Source organism: Pyricularia oryzae, chromosome 4, assembly GCF_000002495.2.
Source record: "Pyricularia oryzae 70-15 chromosome 4, whole genome shotgun sequence".
Classification (NCBI taxonomy): Eukaryota; Fungi; Ascomycota; class Sordariomycetes; order Magnaporthales; family Pyriculariaceae; genus Pyricularia; species Pyricularia oryzae.
This window is the reverse complement of record NC_017851.1, coordinates 1,151,497-1,171,346: the sequence shown is the minus strand read 5'-3', so window position 1 is coordinate 1,171,346 and position 19,850 is coordinate 1,151,497. Positions and strand designations below refer to the sequence as shown.

The following is a 19,850-nucleotide window of genomic DNA, read 5'->3' as shown; positions in this document are numbered from 1 at the left end:
ACGAGATCGAAAATGATATCGACAGTTAACAAGCGTCGGCCTACATAAGCGCCCTTGATGGGCCAACTTACTAAACAATCCTGTGTGACCAAGTGCCCCCAAAAGTAAGATTCGACAGGTCCCAGTTACTCCCCCCCCCCCCCCCCCCAAAAAAAAAAAAAAAAAAAAAAAAAAAAAAAGAGAAGAGAGAAGAGAAGAGAAGAGTGTAAGATAAACACCTAGAACTAGATAGTCAATTACCACTGCCGACGGTCGTCGCTAAGCAGCCACGGCGCCCTCCTTTTCCATCTCCTTGACGTACTTCTCCCACACGTCGATGGTGGCGTCGTAAAAGTCCGTGTGGGATTGTGCCAGGCTGCCAAACTGCCTCTTGAGCTCAATCCGCTTGATCCGTTCAAAATCGGACACCTCCCTGATGACCTCCTCGTCGAACAGCTCAGACGTCTTCTTGGCCCTCTCCACCTCGACCGTCAGCTCCTCGATCCGGAGCTCGAGCTTCCGCAGCCTCTCTCTCCGGCTCTGCTCGTGGTCCACGCCGCGCACGTCTTCGATCTTGCTGCGGATGAATCCTCCAGCGCCAGCCAGCGCACCTCCGGACGAGTACCCGCCCGATGCCAAAACGTCCCTCTCGGCGGAGCTCTTGTTGAGGTACTCGGTCAGCTGCTCAAAATCGAGCTGCTTTTGCTCCCTCGCCTTGAGCAGATTCTTGAGCGCCCCGCTGTACGCAGCCAGGTCTCGCAGGCTTCCAAGATAATCCTGCTCCGTAGCCTCCCTCAGGCCCCGTAGGCCTTGCGCTGTGTCCTCGACTGACGCGGCGAATGCGCGCACGGGTCCCTCAACGCCAGGCTCCAGCACGATCAGCTTCTGGAACTGCTCCGCCAGGTCCTTGTGGTCGGCCTCCATGTCCGTCTCGCGCCGGCTTACCCGCGCAACCACCTTTTCAACGTGAGCCAGGTCCTCGTCCAGCTTGTCGCTCTTCTCGCGCACCTCTATGAACCGCCGGTCCGGCTTGTGCACCTTTGTAAAGGCGTTGATGAAGGTATCGGCAAAGTTGTCAAAGACGCTGTTGGCCAGGCTGTTACCGCCTCCCGTGCTGCCGCCGCCGGCTGAACCACCGCCGTAGTGGGCGTTTCCCGACTCGCCGCTAGAAGTGCCACTCATAGAGACGCTCCTACTGGCTCGTGATCTCATCGTGGCGTTCCAGTCCGGCGACTCGAGAAACGTGTGCAGGATGGCGCTGCGACGGAGCACCGGGTGCAGGGCGCAGCGCGCGAGAAACCGGCGGAGGGAGTAGGCGCGGCGCGAGGTGAAGTCGTTACCAAACCTGTCTCCTCGCACATACTCCATACGCTGTTTGTCAGGCAGCGGTGGGACGGCAGATGCCGGGTACTCCCGCGAGAGTGTTTTGAACAGAAACACAAAGTCTGTGAATCGGCGACGCACCGACGCATCGGGTTTTTGAAAGTCGGCAAATGTTGTCTAGACGCCGGGATCACAAATGTTAGGTACAAGGTCAGACTTTGTCGGAGTGGAATGTGTGCAAAGAAAGACGCACATGTGTAGTTACTAGATACGATACAAAAGCATCCTTGGTGCCATCGTTCTCCTTGAGCGGACTTGAGACGTTGCACTCGAGCACCTCGTCGCCCAGGCCCATGCCGTGAACTATCATGCTGGTGTAGTTAGGCTCTGGTTCTGCTTGGTTGTGCGTTGGCTGTTCCGATTCCTGGCCGCCATGTTGATGCGCCGCTGAGCTCCCAGCACCTAGCCGGTCACTTTGCCATGAAATGTTTGAAAAGTTGTCTTGGTCGATTCCCCCCATGATTGAAGGCGTCGGGGGCAGTTCGCCCGCTGTGGCTGTTGATTGGTTTCGGCTGTGATCTGTTTTCGGTTTCGCTTTCGGTACTCTTCGGACGGTCTTGTGTTGTGGTTGTGGTTCTGGAAGCTGCGGTCTGGAGCTAACTAGGTCGGTATGGGGACAACGACCGCTTCTTTCTTCAAACGCCCGGTTGAAGCTGTGGGTGCCTTGAGTGTGGGAGGAGACTCGGACGCGTAAATATTCTCTCACTTGAAATCCATACAGTCTAGGAAGCTAGCTGTAAGAGAGGACGGCGCTCGCTTTCAGGAATGTCTGAGTGTTTCAGTTTGTCAAGAGGTAGGGGAGCTCCGAGCGGGAAGCTGGATGCTTTGGTATTGTGACGACAGCAAGTCGACGTACGTCAGATCAGACGGGGCAGCCCGGCCTTGTTGGAGGCGGGCAAGTGGGGGTGTTGCTGGGTGCATTTAGCGTCTATTCTAGTGGTCCGTTGGACTTTATTTCATTCAGCTTTAGGCTTTCATGCTGCGTCTCGTACTCCTTTTTTTCTTTTAGTCAAGAAAGAGGTAGGTAGGTATCTATCTTGTATCTATCTTGTAACAATAATGGATGAAAAGGAACAATCAAAAGTAGAAGAAAAGAATTTCCCACATCAAGTCGTACAAGCCAGCTCAAAACATTCATAAAGGCCTGGTAGGAAATACCCTTGCGCGTCAGTAAGGACCGTGTCAAATACGCCCAAAATTTGCTAAACCAAGCAACAGTTTAGCTCGGGTGCTCGTCAATACACGCTTTTGGAGCTACTCACTTCACCAGGCAAACAGAATATTAAAACAAATAAAGAAATAATACAGATTTCATCAAACAAATTCTTTGTGTTGGAAATCGTCAGGATATAATTCGCCGACTCGCCATCATCCGATAGGCGCGAATCCCAGCAGCGTCGTGCCGTTGCCTAAAACCCGCCTCGCGCCCTCGTACAGCGCAGCCCGGGCAAGCATGACCTCGCAACCTTCTGCCTTCTCAGCCCCGACAACCTGAAGCACATCGTAGCAAGATGACAGCTGGTGCGTCAGGGCCTCGCGAGCCAACTTCTCCTCGGAGCCGAAGCGCTCCCACCCCACGGCCAGCAGGCTGAACTGCTGGCCCCAGTCGCCCAGGTGGTTGATCTTGACGACGCCCCAACCCATGGCCTCGTAGAGGTCGGACATGTACGCGCCGATGATGGGGCTACGCTGGTGACCGGCGTGGAGTTCCTAGACCAGTTTGTGTTGGTCTTCCCCGCAAGTGCAAGTGAAGAAAGAAGGCTCGTGCAGCATTCAACTCACCTTGGCTATGTTGGGTGATGAGAACTCCACCAATACACTTTGCGGACCACTAGAAGGGCCCGAAGGATATCGAAGTTCAAGGTGTTTACCCTTGCCAAATGATTACAGACGGTCAAAGATGTAGGCAGTATCAAACGTGGAGAGGGACTGGGCGCTGTTGGCATATCCGGTTGGCAAGGGGCCCGCGCTGGTTGTTGAAAGGAGGGCCCCCAACCCCTCACTTGTAAGAGTGCTCATGGTGAGATCAACTGCGGTTCGCCTGTATGGGTGTGTCAAGATGACTATAGTGAAAGGGAGACGCGGTTGTCCCGGGGGAAGTTCTCAGCGCTAAAATCTAGGCGTGATAAATATATGTATCGCCTTCAAGAGAAGAGTCGCATAACAAAGGTCGCATGTATGGCCGACGGGATGTATCCCCGCTTACTGGTCGGTTTGGGTGCGGCCAGATCAAGTTGTTATATCCAGCTCGTAGCAGGGCCGTCATATTGCTCTGGTATCAGACCAACCTGGGTATGCAAGTTTTTCTAGCAGTGCATTCCTTGACATCACGTCATCCGGGGCCCATCCAAGCAGAGTCCAAGTATTGACAAGGATCTCGCTTCCCTTCTGGCCACGACCTAACAGCAAGGCTTGGCAGCCGTGTGATTCAATACGCCCAACTTATACGGCTTCTGACCTGTCAACAGTGCTGTATCACGTTCAATCCTGGAAAGAAAAATAGAAATGAATGATGTTGATGACTCATTTATCTCTACAAGCAATGGCATTTTTGGGCATGACTTGCATGTCATATCTCCCAGCCAAGCTTCCCCAAATACCTATCCAAGAAGGATGTGACTAATCTTATGTCTATGGAACATATGAGATAAAAAAAAACCGCTCCGGTTATGCTTATTCCCCCAAACAATGAGAAAAGAAAAGCAAAATGTCGTATCCAAGCCCTGAGGCCCATGATACGAATGGTGCAACCAAGGCACTTATGAATCCCCCCCAATCGTCAGCTCCTCCCTACTACGCTCCAATCATGCACATCAACCTCGCTCATGCTTCCCTCGGAACGGCATTCTTCCCCTTCTCCGACCTGCCCGTCGAGACAACAGGCTTTCCGTTGACCATGAGCCCCTGCTCGGTGACGTGCTCCTGCTGGAGCGAGTAGCCCTTGATGGTCAGACTCAACAGGAAGCAGAAGCCGCCAAAGGCGATACACGCAACCCATATCATGTGCAGGGCTCCGTTGTAGGCATCAACCAGCTCTCTGCGCAAGGGGCCGTCGTCCATGAGCCGGATGATCTCGACGATGATGGTCGCGTCCCGCGAGAACTCGTCGGCCAGGTTGTGGTAGTTGCGCGTCTTGAGAAGCCGCGCCTTGAAGGCGTTCTGAAAGATAGATCCTGAGATGGCAACGCCGAGAGCTTGGCCAAAAGTGCGCAGGAAGGAGAAGAAGGCGGCCGCCTGTCCGTTGAGCGCCGGCTTGCACGCGGCCTGGATCGACAGGGCCATCGCCGGGAAGAGCATGCCTGTGCCGACGCCGACGGGAATGTTGAGCCAGACCCATCCCGCGATCGATGTCTTGGGCATGAGTAGCACGAGAAGACCACTGCCGAGAGTTGTGAGAGCCCAGCCAATCCAGATGGACCAGCGGTAGCGACTATGTTGAGAACAACCTTGTTAGCTTGCGCAATACCGACGAGTGTTCAAACTTGACTGCGAGCAGAACTTACCCTGTCCACATGACCACGAGACCAACGACTATGCCTGCTGGGGCAACAGTGAGTGTCTCTGGGAGGGCGGCGACGGCAGAGATGACCGGAGTGTAGAACTTGACAGCCTGGTAGTATAGCACTGTGATGATGATTTCAAGTCAGTCCAACCGTCGAGTCTAGGTGTTCTTGGGAAGACAGCAATGCGTTGGTTATATGGTCAACCTACACAAGAAAAAGACGATGGACCACAGAATAGCACCGTGGAAGACAGTCATGATGTAGTTGACAATCATGTCCCACTGTTTGACCGAGAATAGCATACACAGGTTAGCAACAAAGTTCTTTCTCAGACACAACAGTCCATCAGGAGAATGCAGTAGTGGAAAACTCACGTTGTTAAAGATTCCCTTGCTGATCATGGGATTCTTGGCCACCTTGACCTCCCAGAACCCAAAGAGCACGATTCCAGCTAGGCCGACTATAATGGAGACGAGGACGTGCCACGAGCCCCACGGGTACTGCACACCGCCGGTGGTGATTCCGAACAGGAACGAGGTCGCGCTGGCTGTAAAGATCAACGAGCCACCCCAATCGAACTGGGCCAGCTTCTTCTTCATGTTGCCGGGGATGGGCGCCTGGTTCAGGAACAGGATGACAAAGATGCCAGAGCAGGCAATGATTGGCAGGTTGATCCAGAAGATCCACCGCCAGTTGACGTTTTGCGCAAAGCCAGCACCCAGCAGCGGGCCGATAACTGTGCCTACGGACCAGACAGCACTGAGGACGGAGAACCTAAGAGAGGAGAAAAACGACCACCACCGGTTAGCCAATGTTTGCCAAAGAAGGAAAACAGATGACAAGACTCACCATGCCCCTCGTGCATGAAGGGGCACCAGGTCAGTGATGATGACCTCTGTCATAGCAAGCAAGCCACCACCGCCGACACCCTAATGAGAAGATGTAAGTCAGTATCTATGTTTAGCCGTTCAGCACATCGATTCGAGTAGGATTTTGAAAGGCTTACCTGAATTGTCCGCCCAGTGATCAGCACCATGAAATTATTCGCAACGGCAGATACTATAGAACCAGCAAGGAAGAAGGTTAGGGTGATGTAGATGAGCTAGAATGCGTGGATACCACTGTCAGCAACAAAGATTCCGATATCAGCTATACCAGAGGAGACACGCTCAAAGCATCGCTCACATTCTTCCTTCCAAAGATGTTACTCAACCCAGCAACGGTCGGCTGCAGCACCGTACTGGCGAGCAGGAATGATGTGCCCGACCAAAAGGCCTGCAGCGCCGTGCCGCCCAGGTGGGCACTGATTGTTGGTATGGCCACAGAGAGACTGGTTGCGTCAAACGCCGCGCCGAGCGAGATCACCGACAGGGCGGAGAAGGCCAGAACGAACTCTTTGGAGGGTTTCCACTCAGGCGGGCCCTCAACGGCCGACTCGAGATCCCGCGAATGGTCTGGATCTGGCGTCTGCGAGCCTTCTGAAGAGAGTCTCTTCTCCATTATGGAGACGGCGTTCATGTCCACGGGAGTTTCTTTGCCGGTGGAAGAGGAGGATGATCCCTCTGATGGGTCGTCATCAGAGGTCGAGTATATTTCATCTTCGTCGTCTTCCTCCTCCTCATCATCATCATCGACGGGCTGATCTGACAAGGACGTATCCCTCCCGCTGGATGCTGTGTACAGCTGAGGATCCTCCTCATCAAGGTCGAGCTCAAGGGCGGCACGCTCCGTCATTGGAGTCTGGCCGCCGCTTTCAGAGCCCTCCTCCGTCTCTGAGGCCATGCCCATGTCGTCGTCGAGCTCCTCCGAGATTACTGATGATTCCGAGTCGTCATGGTCGTATTCCAAGTCTTCATGATCGTGAGCGTGATCGTCCATGGTCGCACGAGCATCGACGTAGTGGCTCATGTGTGACTCCCTGCCGTTGGAGTCGTATTGTAAAGCCCGCGAATCGCTTCGGCTGAGTGCCCTCTGATCCCATTGGGACGCCATCTTGGCGCTCGGGTGTGGTGGGTTTTATGATTTGCAGCGGGTATCTTTGTTGCTGACAGAGAGGCGGATGAGTGAGGGTGTGCAGGCTATGAAACAGGAGCGATTGGGCTCATATATGGAAAGTCTGTATTTCCTTTTCCTGCGGCCTTGATGTGCGTCCATCCATCGGCCGGGCACGGACTTGCGCGTCCTTTTCAGTAGGCATGACTGCCAGAAGCAGTGTTTGCTGATGTGTTTCCGTACGTGACAATGAGAGAAAGAGTCGCCAAGGATGCTCGCCCTTGTCTATCTGCGCCTTGTCTCCATGTTGACAAGCTCCATGCCAAGCAATGAGACGTTGACATCGGGTCCGTGGTCATGTGTAGGAGACGTAAGTTTTGGCTGGGAGAAGGAGGGGACATTGACAGAGACTCGAGCCAGCCACGAATGCAGTCTTTGTCCCATCGTTTCAAGACAATGCCCGAGAGCGGCATTGTGTTGAACTCTGTCCACCTAAGCCAAAACCTCCGAACCAATGGACCACCGCGACATCCCTTCCATCAAGCCGTATGTTCCTGACAGCTGATCATCTTAAAGGGTCGGATGAGCTGCGTGTCCTATAGTTTTGAAGTTTCAAGGATTTTTGCCCAGGTATTCTTTCCTTGTAAGATAACTTCCCATGGTTTCGGTTCTCCAATGTCGGCATATCGCAGGTTGTTCTGCCCGGTCTTTCTTGTCTTCTCTTCTTGTTCTTTCTCACTGTCAGAGCCTCCTCACAGACAGACAATGCAAGCAAGCATAAGAAATCGTCATTGCTCCGGATAAGGCACAGTTGACAATCGCAGAAGATGGATCTAGTCCTGTCAATAAGCTACCTAGAGGTAGCTAGCTGCCAAAGAGCCGCAGGGTGGGTCGGACGTGAAGAAGGTGATCCGAGGGATGTCACGTGTATATATGGGCCCCGTTGATCCACTTAGCAACTGTCTTGGTAGCCAACCAACCAACCAAACTTGGGCAAGTTGGAACCTGAACGATCCTGTCCTCTAAATTACTGTCTTGTCTTTGTCTTCTCTGGGCACGAAGAAAAGGCCCGAGATATTCTTGACAACATTGGATGGCTACCCGTCAACCGGAACCCTTTCCCCTGGCTACTATATCCCATGGTATGCGGTCCTAAATATGCTGACGTCTGTTTGCAGGAACAATTGCGCGTATTGCGCCTCCGCTTTCTCTCTTTTCCTTTTTTCCTCCTCCTTTTTGCGTCTTTGCTACTGCTTTTCTTGCTGCTTTGGTGTCGAGACCGTGCATATGCAAGCCGCTGTCGCGGCGACCAGCCCTAGGAGAGTTTTTTTTGCATATCCGACCCTTTACATTGTGAAAGAAGCAGTCGTCAGCATCTGATGAGTCTCGGCAGTTCTGAAGCTCGGCCCGGGAACTGCCTCTCTTTCTGGGACACAACACAACGTGAGTGGGGAAGAAGTAAGAAGAAATAGAAAACGGATTCGTTTAGGCAGTGTGTCGCCTTTGTGCTGCCGACGATGTTTTTCTTCTTCTGCTCTTCTTTAGCATCCCTGTCCCTAGCCGACTGAATAAATAGCTTATACACGAAACTAGGTAGGCAACTAGCTAGGCACTTCCGTAATATATTCCCCGAGGATCGATCAAACAATCTATAGAAGCGATCAAATATGACAACTCAAATACATCGCAGCAGTCGGGAACTGTTATTCAACTTCTTTTCCCATTTACGAGTGCAAAATGGCTCCCTCAACTAGTCTAGACTGATGTTTGCTCGGACCCAACGAACGAAGACCCCTCCGACCGAACAAAAACATTTACATGGGAGAATTACGGTCACCTGTACCCTTGAAAGTCTTGGCTGAGGCGTGCTGTATCGGGGTCGGTCCAGGATCTCAAATGGTGGCAAAAAAGAAAAAAAAAAGCAACATGCCCTGGCCGCGAATACAAAGAAGATCGGATCGGTCCTTGGTGCAGCTTTTTTCTTCTTGAAAATTTTCCTCCTGTCTTTTAAACATAATACCAAGTAACGTAACATTGGCCGCGGAAATCGTACAGTCTGCTCAAGACTTGTCCATACTGTTTACTGTTAATTCCACCTGCCACCATTCTCATCGTGAAAAAGCCACCATGGCGGGGGCACATGGATATTACCCAAGAAAAGAAAGCTGGCTGAAGAGATGTTGAGTATTCCCAGGTACGGTGGCGTCCAAATGCCTACTGCTTCGCTTGGGCATTGCCTGCAGGTGGTCAGCATCCTTAGGTCGTAGCCCGTCCAAAACCGCGATTTTCAGCAGGTAGCAAACAGCTTTGACAAGTTATGACCTGCCCGTGACATGCGTACTAGGGGTTGGCGTCATAGACTTGTTGAATTGCTTAGGTAGGTAAGATAGTCGTTTACACTGCTGAGAGGGTCCGTCATATTGGGCATAGCGTACCCGGACAAATTCATTCCCTGGTGAACAATGAATCTGTTCACGCTCAAAATTTTAAGTCATGGGCAACCAAGGGCACAAATTGGTGCTTGTAGAAAAAAAGAAATTTCGTTTAAGTCATGACCAAACGCCGAGATCACTTCTGAGGACTCTATGTAGACTAAAGCACATGTCAAGAATTTTTTTGAGTTACGAAATCCCAAACCGTCATTTCATCATGTGCCCCAATAAAAACCGAGTACTCTTTTGTGATAAAGCAAAATTGACCGAAACCTCGTTGCGAACGAGGAAGTGCCCAAGATGCTACGACATGCTTCCTGCTTGTCGTGGCTCGACATTAGATGTTGCTGTTGGTTGAGCAGCTTATTTCTTGGCGGCCTTGGCAGCGGACTTGGTGACCTGTAGTTGCAATGCATTAGATAAACTCTGATGAGAAACAAGACAATTGAAAGGGAGATAACATACCTTGCCCTGGGTACCCTGGGACTTGTCGACGCTCTTGATGACACCGACAGCGACGGTCTGACGCATGTCACGGACGGCGAAACGACCAAGGGGAGGGTACTCGGAGAAAGTCTCGACACACATGGGCTTGGACGGAATCATCTTGACGATGGCAGCGTCACCCGACTTGATGAACTTGGGGTTGGACTCGATGGACTTGCCGGTACGGCGGTCAAGCTTCTCAAGGATCTCAGAGAACTTGCAGGCGATGTGGGCAGTGTGGCAGTCCAGAACGGGGGCGTAACCAGCACCGACCTGGCCGGGGTGGTTCAGGATGATGACCTGAGCGTTGAACGAAGCGCAGCCCATAGGAGGGTCGTTCTTGCTGTCACCAGCGACGTTACCACGGCGAATGTCCTTGACGGACACGTTCTTGACGTTGAAACCAACGTTGTCACCGGGGACACCCTCGGGGAGCTGCTGGTGGTGCATCTCCACGGACTTGACTTCAGTGGTGACGTTGGCGGGGGCGAAGGTAACGACCATACCGGGCTTGAGGATACCAGTCTCGATACGGCCGACGGGGACTGTGCCGATACCACCGATCTTGTAGACATCCTGGAGGGGAAGACGGAGGGGCTTGTCGGTGGGACGAGTGGGAGGGGTGACGTCGTCAATGGCGTCCTGGAGCGAAGCACCACCGATGACCTTCTCCTTCTTACCGTCCTTGTTGACGGTCTTGGTCCAGCCCTTGTACCAAGGAGCGTTAGGGGAGATGTTGCCCTTGATGTCGGCGGACTCCGAGATCATGTGGTCACCGTTGAAACCGGAGATGGGAACGAAGGGGACGGAGTCAGGGTTGAAACCAATCTTCTTCAAGAAGTTGGAGGTCTCCTTGACAATCTCGTCGTAACGGGACTGGGCCCACTTGGCAGTGTCCATCTTGTTGACGGCAACAATGAGCTGCCTAACACCCAGGGTGAAAGCGAGCAGAGCGTGCTCACGGGTCTGGCCATCCTTGGAGATACCAGCCTCGAACTCACCGGTACCGGCACCGATGACCAGAATGGCGCAGTCGGCCTGCGAAGTACCAGTAATCATGTTCTTGATGAAATCACGGTGACCGGGGGCGTCTGCATGTTGCGTTATTAGCAAGGGACCTTGTCGTGCGCAGGGGTGTAGTGCATTTGCAGGTGGGGTGAGGGGCATGTGCAGCAGCCCATATGCAAGACATACCAATGACGGTGACCTGGTACTTGGCGGTCTCGAACTTCCAAAGAGCAATGTCGATGGTGATACCGCGCTCACGCTCGGCCTTGAGCTTGTCAAGAACCCAGGCATACTTGAAGGAACCCTTGCCCAACTCAGCGGCTTCCTGTGAGGTTGTTAGCAACAGTCCAAAGGTCAATCTTGCAAGTGGTGGCGCTCGGGCCACTAATGGAAATTTTGTGTGTATGACGAAAAGAACAAGGGTTGAAAAAGTGAGACCCTCAATCCCCCACCAAGTGAGGGGCAGGCTGAAAAAAAGTATGCGCCGCGAAAAAACGCGAGTTTTTATGTGCTCATTGGGCATTTGTAAAGAGCGATTGAATAGAGGGAAAAGGATAGTGCTTACCTTCTCGTACTTCTCGATCGTACGCTGGTCAATACCCTTCAGCTTGTAGATCAAGTGGCCGGTCTGTACACATTATATTAGCAAATGCTTTTACACCTGTAGCAGAGATCCTAAGTTCTTCTGCCACGTCCCACAGCAACCGGGTTGTAGAATGCTTACAGTCGTGGACTTTCCGGAGTCGACGTGTCTGGTGTTTGCATGTTAGCTGTGTTCCATGTTGAGCCCCAGGACGTGAGGACGATGAACAGATATTCGAGGCAACGAACCCGATGACGACGACCTGTTTATCAGAGGATTCTTGTTAGCAGTTAACTCTCACTCTGAATAGTGTATAATCCTTTGAGCTCGTTGTCTCAAATGAATCTCCCCATGATCCGAATGGATTCATGGTGAGCTTCATTGGGTTGCCGATGCCCGCGAATCTGATGGACGACGAGGATGAGACTTACGTTAAGATGGCTCTTCTCCTTGTTACCCATTTTGGCGGTTTGGTGCTCTCTTTTTGATGATAATGTGTGTGTTTAAAGATTGCAGGTTGAAATGCGGATGATTTCAGGTATGCAAAGACGAGGATCGAGAAAGGGAAGAGAAAGGGTTCGTAGTGCAAAGTTTTGCGCGGAGGATGAAAAGATATACATCGACGGTGCCCCGCAGATGGCTCCCTCTTTTTTTTTACCCCTCCATTCACGTTGGCCACAGGCTGCCCCACCTTGCCCGCCTTGCGCAAAACAAACGAAAAAAGATTTTTTTTTCTGTGGCAACGAAAGTGTCTGCCCCTCCTCCTCGCATTGGCCGATAGGAACCGGGCATGGAAGTGTTCCATCTCACCTTGAGATGAGCCTAGATTCAGGTCCGGCCCTGGAGGTTGGTTGTTCACTTTCAAGCTCCTCCCTTCAAGTAACTTCATAGCTAGGTACTACTGTAGATTCTAGTTCTAGTCTAGAGGATGATTGAGTTTGGAAGCTCCTCCTCACAAACAGCTACACGGTCATTGTCTTTTTTACTACAATCTTTTCGACAACAGCTTGTCCTCTTCTCACCTCACCACAACGCGTTACCATGATCTAGTTACTATGGAAAAAAGCTCCGGCCAGCGCGGGGCCACTACGTGTCGTATAAGCCAAGACTGTAGAGTAGCATTGGGCACCAAGCGGACACCTCCTGCAGACATTGACGTCGCAAGATTTGGAGGATCTGGTCGTCCCGCGGTTGTTAAGACCGCCCCCCTTGTCGCGGGGGAAAAGTGACTCACGGTACAGGTTTAGATCCCTGTTACTCTTTGGTTTGGCCGTTTGCATTTGCCCCTCACGAACATTAGCGGTACTCTAATTCGATGTATGTCATTGCATCGCCACCCGTTGCTTATCTGAGGTGCTGTGCCACACGGTCGTATCATTGTGCTTTTTCATGTATGTATGTATTTTGGCTCATGTGTTCAAATATTAGAAAAGAAAAAGGAGAACAGGGTGTCAGCAAGTCTGTAACAAGGGAGAGTAGTATCTCATGGGAAAGAAAGACTTACCACGTACTGTACTTGTGAACATCAAACTCAAAAACTACACAAATACAACTGCATAAAGCTTGCGGCATGATAATCCGACGAAGAGTTTTTTTTTCTCGCTCTCAGTCGACCAGGGCTCCCGGCACGGCTTTCCCGTCAACTACGGAGTCAAAGTTATCAAGAGTGTCCCACTAAAAGCCACATACATCCGTTTACAAGCGGCTAATTTATTGTGCCGCAGAGGGCGGTATTTTTACCCCAAACACGATAGTACTCCGTACATGCGACTGTACGCTATGCCTCAAGCTTGGGCAAAGGGGTTTTTTTTTTTTTTGTGGGTCCTAGATATATATAAGATACACCTGCATTGCATATACACATTAATTATCTGCCACCTTGCTACCATAGTCGATGAAATAAAATAAAATATTACTGGCAGTGGCAGGACAGGTTCGAGCCTGGATTCTTGGCAGCTTACTTTCTCGGGTGCAGGTGATCTGATTGATGCTGGTATTGCTCTGCCGGCTTGATCGGGCTCCTACCTGCCTTCAGTATCCAGAGCCATTCTAGAACTAGTCCCTCGTATTGCCGAGAACATTGAATATGATATTTTGGAGATTTGCTGATAAATAGCAAACCTTGAGCTCCCCTTTCAATGTTTTTTTCTTCCCTCAGAATGCGACTACTCTCGCCTTTGCAAAGGGTCACCAAACAATACGTTAGGGGGACTGACGTACATGCTGTGGTGGGATTTTTTCTGTGGCCATCCTCTCCAGTTTTTATGGCAACGCTGCCAGATTAGACACTTTTCACCACCACCACCCAAATAACGAACCTCACCCAAGCTACCTACCCAATATCATGCGACTAACGCTTTAATGAAACAGTACAGTACAGCCAAACAGCACTGCGACTTGATCTTTGACTGCATCCTTGACATATTGAATAAAAATTGTTGTAACCACTCGAGTCATTTAAATCGCACTGGATGAATAAAGCAAAATACCAGTGAATCACAGAACGGAGGAACTCACATCATGGCGGCGAGCGGCTCCGCAAACGCCAGACCCGTCCTCACCCACTTCCTGGCCATCCCCCTTGTGCCCTCGTCGCCAGCATCCCCGGCGCGCACCCAGCTGTCCCGGGCCCTGTCCGCCTTCCGGGACGAGGTCACCACGGGCTATGCGGTGCCACCGGACGCAGTGCGGCCGCTGGGCACGCTGCACCTGACCCTGGGCGTCATGGCGCTCGGCGGCAACGGCGGGGGTGACCTATCCAGGGCCGTGACGCTGTTGAGGACCATGAAGCCGCGGGAGGTGCTGGCCGAGGCTGCTGCGGGGAAGGGAGGAGCGGAAACCCCAAGCGGTGACGGCGGCGGTCTGACGATATCTCTGCGTGGCCTTTGCACGATGCAAAAGGACACCTCAAAAGCTACAGTGCTCTACGCGCAGCCGACGCTGTCACGCCAGCCGGCAGCCTCGCCAAACACCCTCCAGTTCTTCTGTGAGCGCGTCGCTGCCATGTTCAAAGATGCAGGCCTGATGGTGGCCGAAAACCGGCCGCTGAAACTGCATGCCACCGTTGTCAACACCATATACGCCAAGGGTGGGCAGAGGTCTTCGAGAAGAGGCGGCGGCGGCGGCGGGAAGCGTTTCGGCAAGGACAAGGCGACTATAGATGCGACGGTCATCTTGGAGAGGTTTGAGGACTACATTTGGGTTGAGGATGTCCAGCTGAACAGGCTGGTCATCTACAGAATGGGCGCAAAGAAAATACGTCGGGAAGGTATCGATGGCGGTGAACATGAGGAAGAGGACGCTGCGTATGAAGTGGAGGCCGAGGTTGAGATATGATCCTGGTCATTTTTAAACTGACATTGACGCCTCGCACAGTATTGAGGCTCTCGATGAGGAGATGCTGAGAGATTTAAAAGCAGCAAACGCTTCATATAGGACATATTTTGGCACCCATACTCCCGCTGCCCAATGTAAAGCACTCCACCGCAATCCTCACATAAATCTTGGACATATATCGAGCTAATTGACATAATAAACATGATCGCATCATTATCTCCTTTTATTCCACCCATTTTGTAGTCATGTGTTGGCAAAATGCTGCCTGTTCATCTGTACACCTCCACTTACTGCCCAGAGGAACCACCCGGGCGTCCCGAACTCATCTTCAGGCTTTCCTCCAACGCCCTCTTCAAATCCTCATCATGCTCCTCATCCTCCCTAGTCACGGGAGGAGAACCCGCTGCTCCTTTGCCCTTGCGCGCATATTCCCCTTCCGCGAGGCTCTGTTTCTTGATGTACTCCAACACCACCTCTTCCTCGGTCCGGGCAGCCGCGTCCCGGCGCTGTTGCTCCCGATGTGCGGTTTCGGACTCGTACAGAGCTCGCTTGAGATCCTCGTCCGTTTCGCCTCCGCCGTAGGAAATAGTTTGCCCGTGTTCCATCGACTGCTTGATAGCAAGTCGAAGCTGCTCATCATCGTCGCCGCCGCCATCAACGGCCTTGCTGTTGTTATGGGAGCTGCATGCCCTGTTATGGCTTTGTAGACTCTGCCTTACGGCTTCTTCAATCAAAGCCTGGTACTGCTCGTCGCTGATGTCGTCCGAGGACTGGGCGGCTACTGCAGTCACCGCCGGCTCGGGATACTTTAGGCTGGCCTTCTCGCTGTTGTTCTCGAGCCTGTGCATCTCGCTAACACTCTGACGAATTGCCTGCTCGATCCTGACATCTTCTTCGGGATCTCCATTGGACGTTTGTTTTACAGACTCGCGAATGGCGCGCTCCAGGTCCTCGTCTTCGAAGTTAGCCTGTGGCGGCGCAGCAGTCGAAGCACTGCCTCCTCCACCGGCCTGTCCCCTTTTCCACGCTTCCCTTTGAGCATGGAGCTCTTTCCGCTTCTCGAATGACAGTTTACGAGTGTGCCAGAAGCCTGTCTTCGGCGGCTCTGCCAGGCTAGAAGGTCCAGCAGCTGGGGGAACCGATGAGCTTGAAACAATACCCGGGGAGGCCGAACCTATTGCCGAAGGGGATCGAGCTCCGTTCTGTGAATCTTTTGACTTGTGCTTGAGTTGAAAGTATCCCTTCAATTCCTCATTCTTGCAAGACCAGCGGAGAGTTATATCTTCACGTTCTTGGTAAGACGAATTTGCGAGATCCTGTCGACCTTGCGCAAGTCTGGATGCGACGATGTAATTCTGCCAGCTCTTGCTCCATATCGTACGGATCTCCGCGTTGACGCCCTGCATTGTGTAAGCCGGTATCGACCAGAAAGCTGCCGCCGGCTTGAGGACGATACCACCGATTCCCTTGCCGAAACCCTTGATAGCGCCGACACTACCTTCTTTCTGGGCTCCCTTCAGGGGTTGAGTGATGAGGCCAGAGATTCCATCGTACAGTCCAAGACCGAACTCCTTACCAGCGACTTTTAGCCCGGAGCCCAAATCGGTCACTCTCTCGGGTGCACGGACACTGTCATCATTGTAGAGTCTGGGTGCATTTCTGAAGCCACGGGCTAGACCAAGACAGAAGTTCATCGGAGTCTTGAAGCCGGCGTCAACAATACGCGCCACGCCCTTGCCAGTATCGATGGCTGTCTGCACCGTCACACCTGGAGACTGACTCCTCGTTCGGTTGGCCTCCTGGCCAGAGTTGTTTTGGTGCTGAACTTCAGGGGTTCGAGCTGCTGTCGCGGAATGTGGCGATCCAGGGGACCTTGCACCCGAGGCACCGATATGCTCTTCGGAAGCATTTCCTTTCTTCTCATGTTCCGGACCACTCAAGGTGAGGTTTGGAATAGAGACGGCGCTTGTGGATGCCGAACTGGCAACAGCTGTTGTAGATGTTGCAATGGAAGCAGTGTCGGTCTGTGGTTTGCCGTCTGCAGACGGTGTTCCAGGCGTGCCGGGTACCTTTTTTCTGCTCTTGAAAAGCTCCCGAGGCACATCAGAAATGGTCATTGCGATTGTGCCAACGTCACCAATAAGTGCAGCTGTAACTGCTGAGATGGGATCCCATGGTTGACCCTCAGTGGTGTACTCCTTGGCGCGATATCTGGTGTGAACAAAGTGTTAGCGGCAGTTATTCCGGCTCGGGACATTTTAGGCTCGAACCTACAGCTTCAAATCAGACTGCTCGAGCATATTCTTCTCCAAGAGAACAGCAGCGGCAAATGCGCTAAGCTTGACTTTAGAGCGACGAACCCTCCATACAGCGACACGACTAGGCGCCAGTGAACATCTTAGACTATCGGTGTCTAGAAAATCGTGGAAGCTCTTGCCACCAACATCGCAGCCTTGCTCTTCTCGAATCTTTTCACCAAGTTCTTTGGCTTTGGCCAGTGTCGCAGGCTCCAGCGCTTTGCGAATAGCAGCAGCTAGTGATTCGGCATCCAGCTTCTTGTAAGGAACTGGCTCAGGGCCAGCCCCAGCCCTCGCAATCATCGAGCCCCAGAATGGTTGATCTCCAAAGAAGGGAACCACAACGGTTGGCTTCCCCAGCTTGATGCCAGCCGCGGTTGTTCCTGAAACCCACATTTGTTAGCTACGTGTTGCTGAAGTAAGGTCTTGAAGGGGTTTGTTCATTTGCTTACCAGCACCACCATGGTGTACTACGCATGACACATGTTGGAAGAGCCAGTCATGCGGACAGTTGCCCAGCATAAAAACGCCATCAGGAATGCCAATGGAGTCGGCTCCAATGCCACCCCATCCTTTCGAAACCAAAGCCCTGACGCCAGTCTTTGTTACAGCTTCGAATATCATCTTTGTCAAGGCATTAGGGTCGTCCACCACGATGGATCCAAACCCTATGTAAACAGGAGGGGGCCCGTCCGCCAAAAAGGCGGCCAGGTCGGGCTCAGGCGTGTAAGATGACGCAAGGTTAAGGAAGTAGAAGCCAGAAATGGAGATTTCAGGATTCCAATCGTTTGGCTTAGGAATCAGCGCAGGCGACCTGTAGAGGAGACAGTCAGCCGGCTTTGTCATACTCGATGCAGTCATGTATTGATGAGTGATGTACTTACCAGCAGTACGTGGTGGGTATTCTCAACCTCGCAAGAAGCCCAGGCGCCCATATCAAAGAAAGGGGTTCCAGATCCAAAGTTTTCAGACGAAACCTGTTGATCACGTCACCGAGTCCCTGCCAAGTCATCATTTCAACTAGAGTGTAGGAAACATAGTTGGTCATGACCTCGGTGGCATTGCTGGACTGAATGTTGGCCAAAGGGTGAGGGAAGGCTTTCGTAGGTGACCAAGGCATCCTGAATTCTTGTCAGCTCCTTGCCTGCTTTCTGCTGAAGGAAAATGGTGCCGTTGGAGGCAGGAAAAGCGAGCGACATGGGGTCAGAACTGGTACATACGTGAACATCATATGCAGAGGGATTCCCAACTTCTCAGCAATATGGATATGTGCAAAGCTGGGAGGGTTCGCAATGATGGCGTCGGCAACAAACGGCTGATGCCCCTGAGACCCAACGAAGAACCTCTCATCCAGGGGCTCGTTGGGTTTATGCATCTGCGGCGGTGGTCCGGAGCCGTCTCCAGTCTCTATGCAAGAACGCCAGCAGCCGAGCAATATTTCCTCGATTCCCATCCTGCGCTTTTTGACTTCACCGTCCTTGATGGCCTCAAAGGGCACCATCAGTCCGGGATGCTTGACCATGAAGGCCATCAGCTCAGCCGGGTCGCCGCCGATGCTGAAGAACTCAAGGCCGTTCTCCTCGACAAAGCCTTTGAAGGTAGGGTGCGTGGCTATGCGCACGCGGTGGCCATACGTATCCTTGAGGACCTTTCCTAGAGCCACGAAGGGCTGCACGTCGCCTCGAGAGCCGACTATCTGCACGACGACATTGAGCTTTGGTGGTGGGGCTTGGCCGGGTAAGCCACCCAAGCTTGGAGGGATGTATGATGGTGGGAGATCCGTGATCTTTTCCTGGGGTAGAGTCTGGGTTCTCAAGGCAGGGATGAGCAGATCTGTAAACCTAGAGCTCGTTTGGTTGATGTTGATATTGACACGACCATCGTCTGGAGTTGGAACGACCCAGAGCGTGGGGTGGTTAGCTACAAAACCCTCCAACAGAGCGCCGGATACAGTCCCATCATTTTGCAGAGTAGCCTTGGACGTAAAAAAAGTGATCATTTACCGGTCACAGCGGCGCCTGCAGCAAACCCAGCCTGGCTCAGTTGGAACTGATCATGGTGTTCACTATACGCCGGAGGTGCATCCGTGGCTGCGGAGTCACCAACATCAACCAGGCGCGTCGCATTGCCCGAAGAAGCATCTCCATCTCTCTGGAGCTGCAGCGACTGTTTACCCTCTTGGCCAGCCATCATGAACTGCGCACTCCCTGGTAAACGTAAAACCGATGATTAGATGGTAGGGTAGACAAGTCGAGAGCGTATTGAACCAAGACACATGCTAACGCAGGCAGAGCCAAAACAGAAAACAGCACCCGAGAGAAAGCTAGCAGTATCCTTATACCCAATTTCAGGCAATTATCGTATCCGGTCTTGGTGGGTTTTATGCGCGAAGGGAGGGAGTCGTTGGGAGGCCTTGGCGACAGCAATCACGGACCAATGGATATTAATGGCGACGCGCACTTTTGTGGCAGTGCTCACGATGACTGGTTTAATGCGCAACTAGAACAACGTCACCGTCGTCGTTTCCAACGTGAAGCTAATGAGGGCGGTGATAACAATTTCTGTACTGAGGCAGATAAATGAGGGATATGTTCATCCCATGATTCCAAGGGTCTTTTGCCAAACATTGGATGCCTGCAAGCCATGGTGGGTAAGGTAGTCTTTATTACTCAAAGCGAGCGATGACGCAAAGATGCTTTTTCTGGCAAATCAGGAACCTGACCTGACAATCATTGAGGCTGTCAGGGTCGCCTGTGCATACAGATTTTCGTTGCTTGTTGCACGTATTAGTACAGTACATACGGGCTGTAGTTGGCTGTGGCTGTGGCTCACCCCCGCAACGTGGGGTGGA

The 19,850-nt window shown here is 52.3% G+C and overlaps 6 protein-coding genes across 6 annotated transcripts; 1 reads left to right on the top strand and 5 right to left on the bottom strand.

The window, feature by feature from the left end:
• Positions 1-154: 154 nt before the first annotated feature.
• Positions 155-2,229, bottom strand: MGG_03638 (sorting nexin-4). Its single transcript, XM_003716203.1, has 2 exons — positions 1,556-2,229; positions 155-1,479 (listed from the first exon to the last, which is right to left on the bottom strand). Exons 1-2 carry the CDS (start codon positions 1,820-1,822, stop codon positions 259-261), a joined length of 1,488 nt encoding a protein of 495 aa, XP_003716251.1. The 5' UTR covers positions 1,823-2,229; the 3' UTR covers positions 155-258.
• A 501-nt stretch (positions 2,230-2,730) lies between these two features.
• On the bottom strand, positions 2,731-3,381 carry MGG_03639 (uncharacterized protein; the record flags this gene model as incomplete). Its single annotated transcript, XM_003716202.1, has 3 exons — positions 2,731-3,072; positions 3,145-3,193; positions 3,251-3,381. The coding sequence occupies 3 exons, from the start codon at positions 3,379-3,381 to the stop codon at positions 2,731-2,733; spliced, it is 522 nt and encodes a 173-aa protein (XP_003716250.1).
• A 488-nt stretch (positions 3,382-3,869) lies between these two features.
• MGG_03640 (uncharacterized protein) lies at positions 3,870-7,701 on the bottom strand. Its single transcript, XM_003716201.1, has 7 exons — positions 6,051-7,701; positions 5,872-5,967; positions 5,715-5,794; positions 5,240-5,639; positions 5,074-5,146; positions 4,866-4,986; positions 3,870-4,792 (listed from the first exon to the last, which is right to left on the bottom strand). Exons 1-7 carry the CDS (start codon positions 6,855-6,857, stop codon positions 4,186-4,188), a joined length of 2,184 nt encoding a protein of 727 aa, XP_003716249.1. The 5' UTR covers positions 6,858-7,701; the 3' UTR covers positions 3,870-4,185.
• A 1,670-nt stretch (positions 7,702-9,371) lies between these two features.
• On the bottom strand, positions 9,372-11,977 carry MGG_03641 (elongation factor 1-alpha). The gene is made up of 7 exons (XM_003716200.1): positions 11,798-11,977; positions 11,615-11,628; positions 11,508-11,535; positions 11,349-11,411; positions 10,970-11,108; positions 9,755-10,866; positions 9,372-9,688 (listed from the first exon to the last, which is right to left on the bottom strand). Exons 1-7 carry the CDS (start codon positions 11,825-11,827, stop codon positions 9,653-9,655), a joined length of 1,422 nt encoding a protein of 473 aa, XP_003716248.1. The 5' UTR covers positions 11,828-11,977; the 3' UTR covers positions 9,372-9,652.
• A 1,242-nt stretch (positions 11,978-13,219) lies between these two features.
• MGG_03642 (uncharacterized protein) lies at positions 13,220-14,912 on the top strand. Its single transcript, XM_003716199.1, has one exon. The coding sequence runs from the start codon at positions 13,887-13,889 to the stop codon at positions 14,700-14,702; it is 816 nt and encodes a 271-aa protein (XP_003716247.1). The 5' UTR covers positions 13,220-13,886; the 3' UTR covers positions 14,703-14,912.
• MGG_03643 (glycosyltransferase family 28 domain-containing protein) lies at positions 14,645-19,636 on the bottom strand. Its single transcript, XM_003716198.1, has 6 exons — positions 19,003-19,636; positions 18,220-18,883; positions 17,884-18,120; positions 17,452-17,813; positions 16,977-17,382; positions 14,645-16,913 (listed from the first exon to the last, which is right to left on the bottom strand). The coding sequence occupies exons 1-6, from the start codon at positions 19,190-19,192 to the stop codon at positions 14,990-14,992; spliced, it is 3,783 nt and encodes a 1,260-aa protein (XP_003716246.1). The 5' UTR covers positions 19,193-19,636; the 3' UTR covers positions 14,645-14,989.
• Between the last annotated feature and the right edge of the window lie 214 nt (positions 19,637-19,850).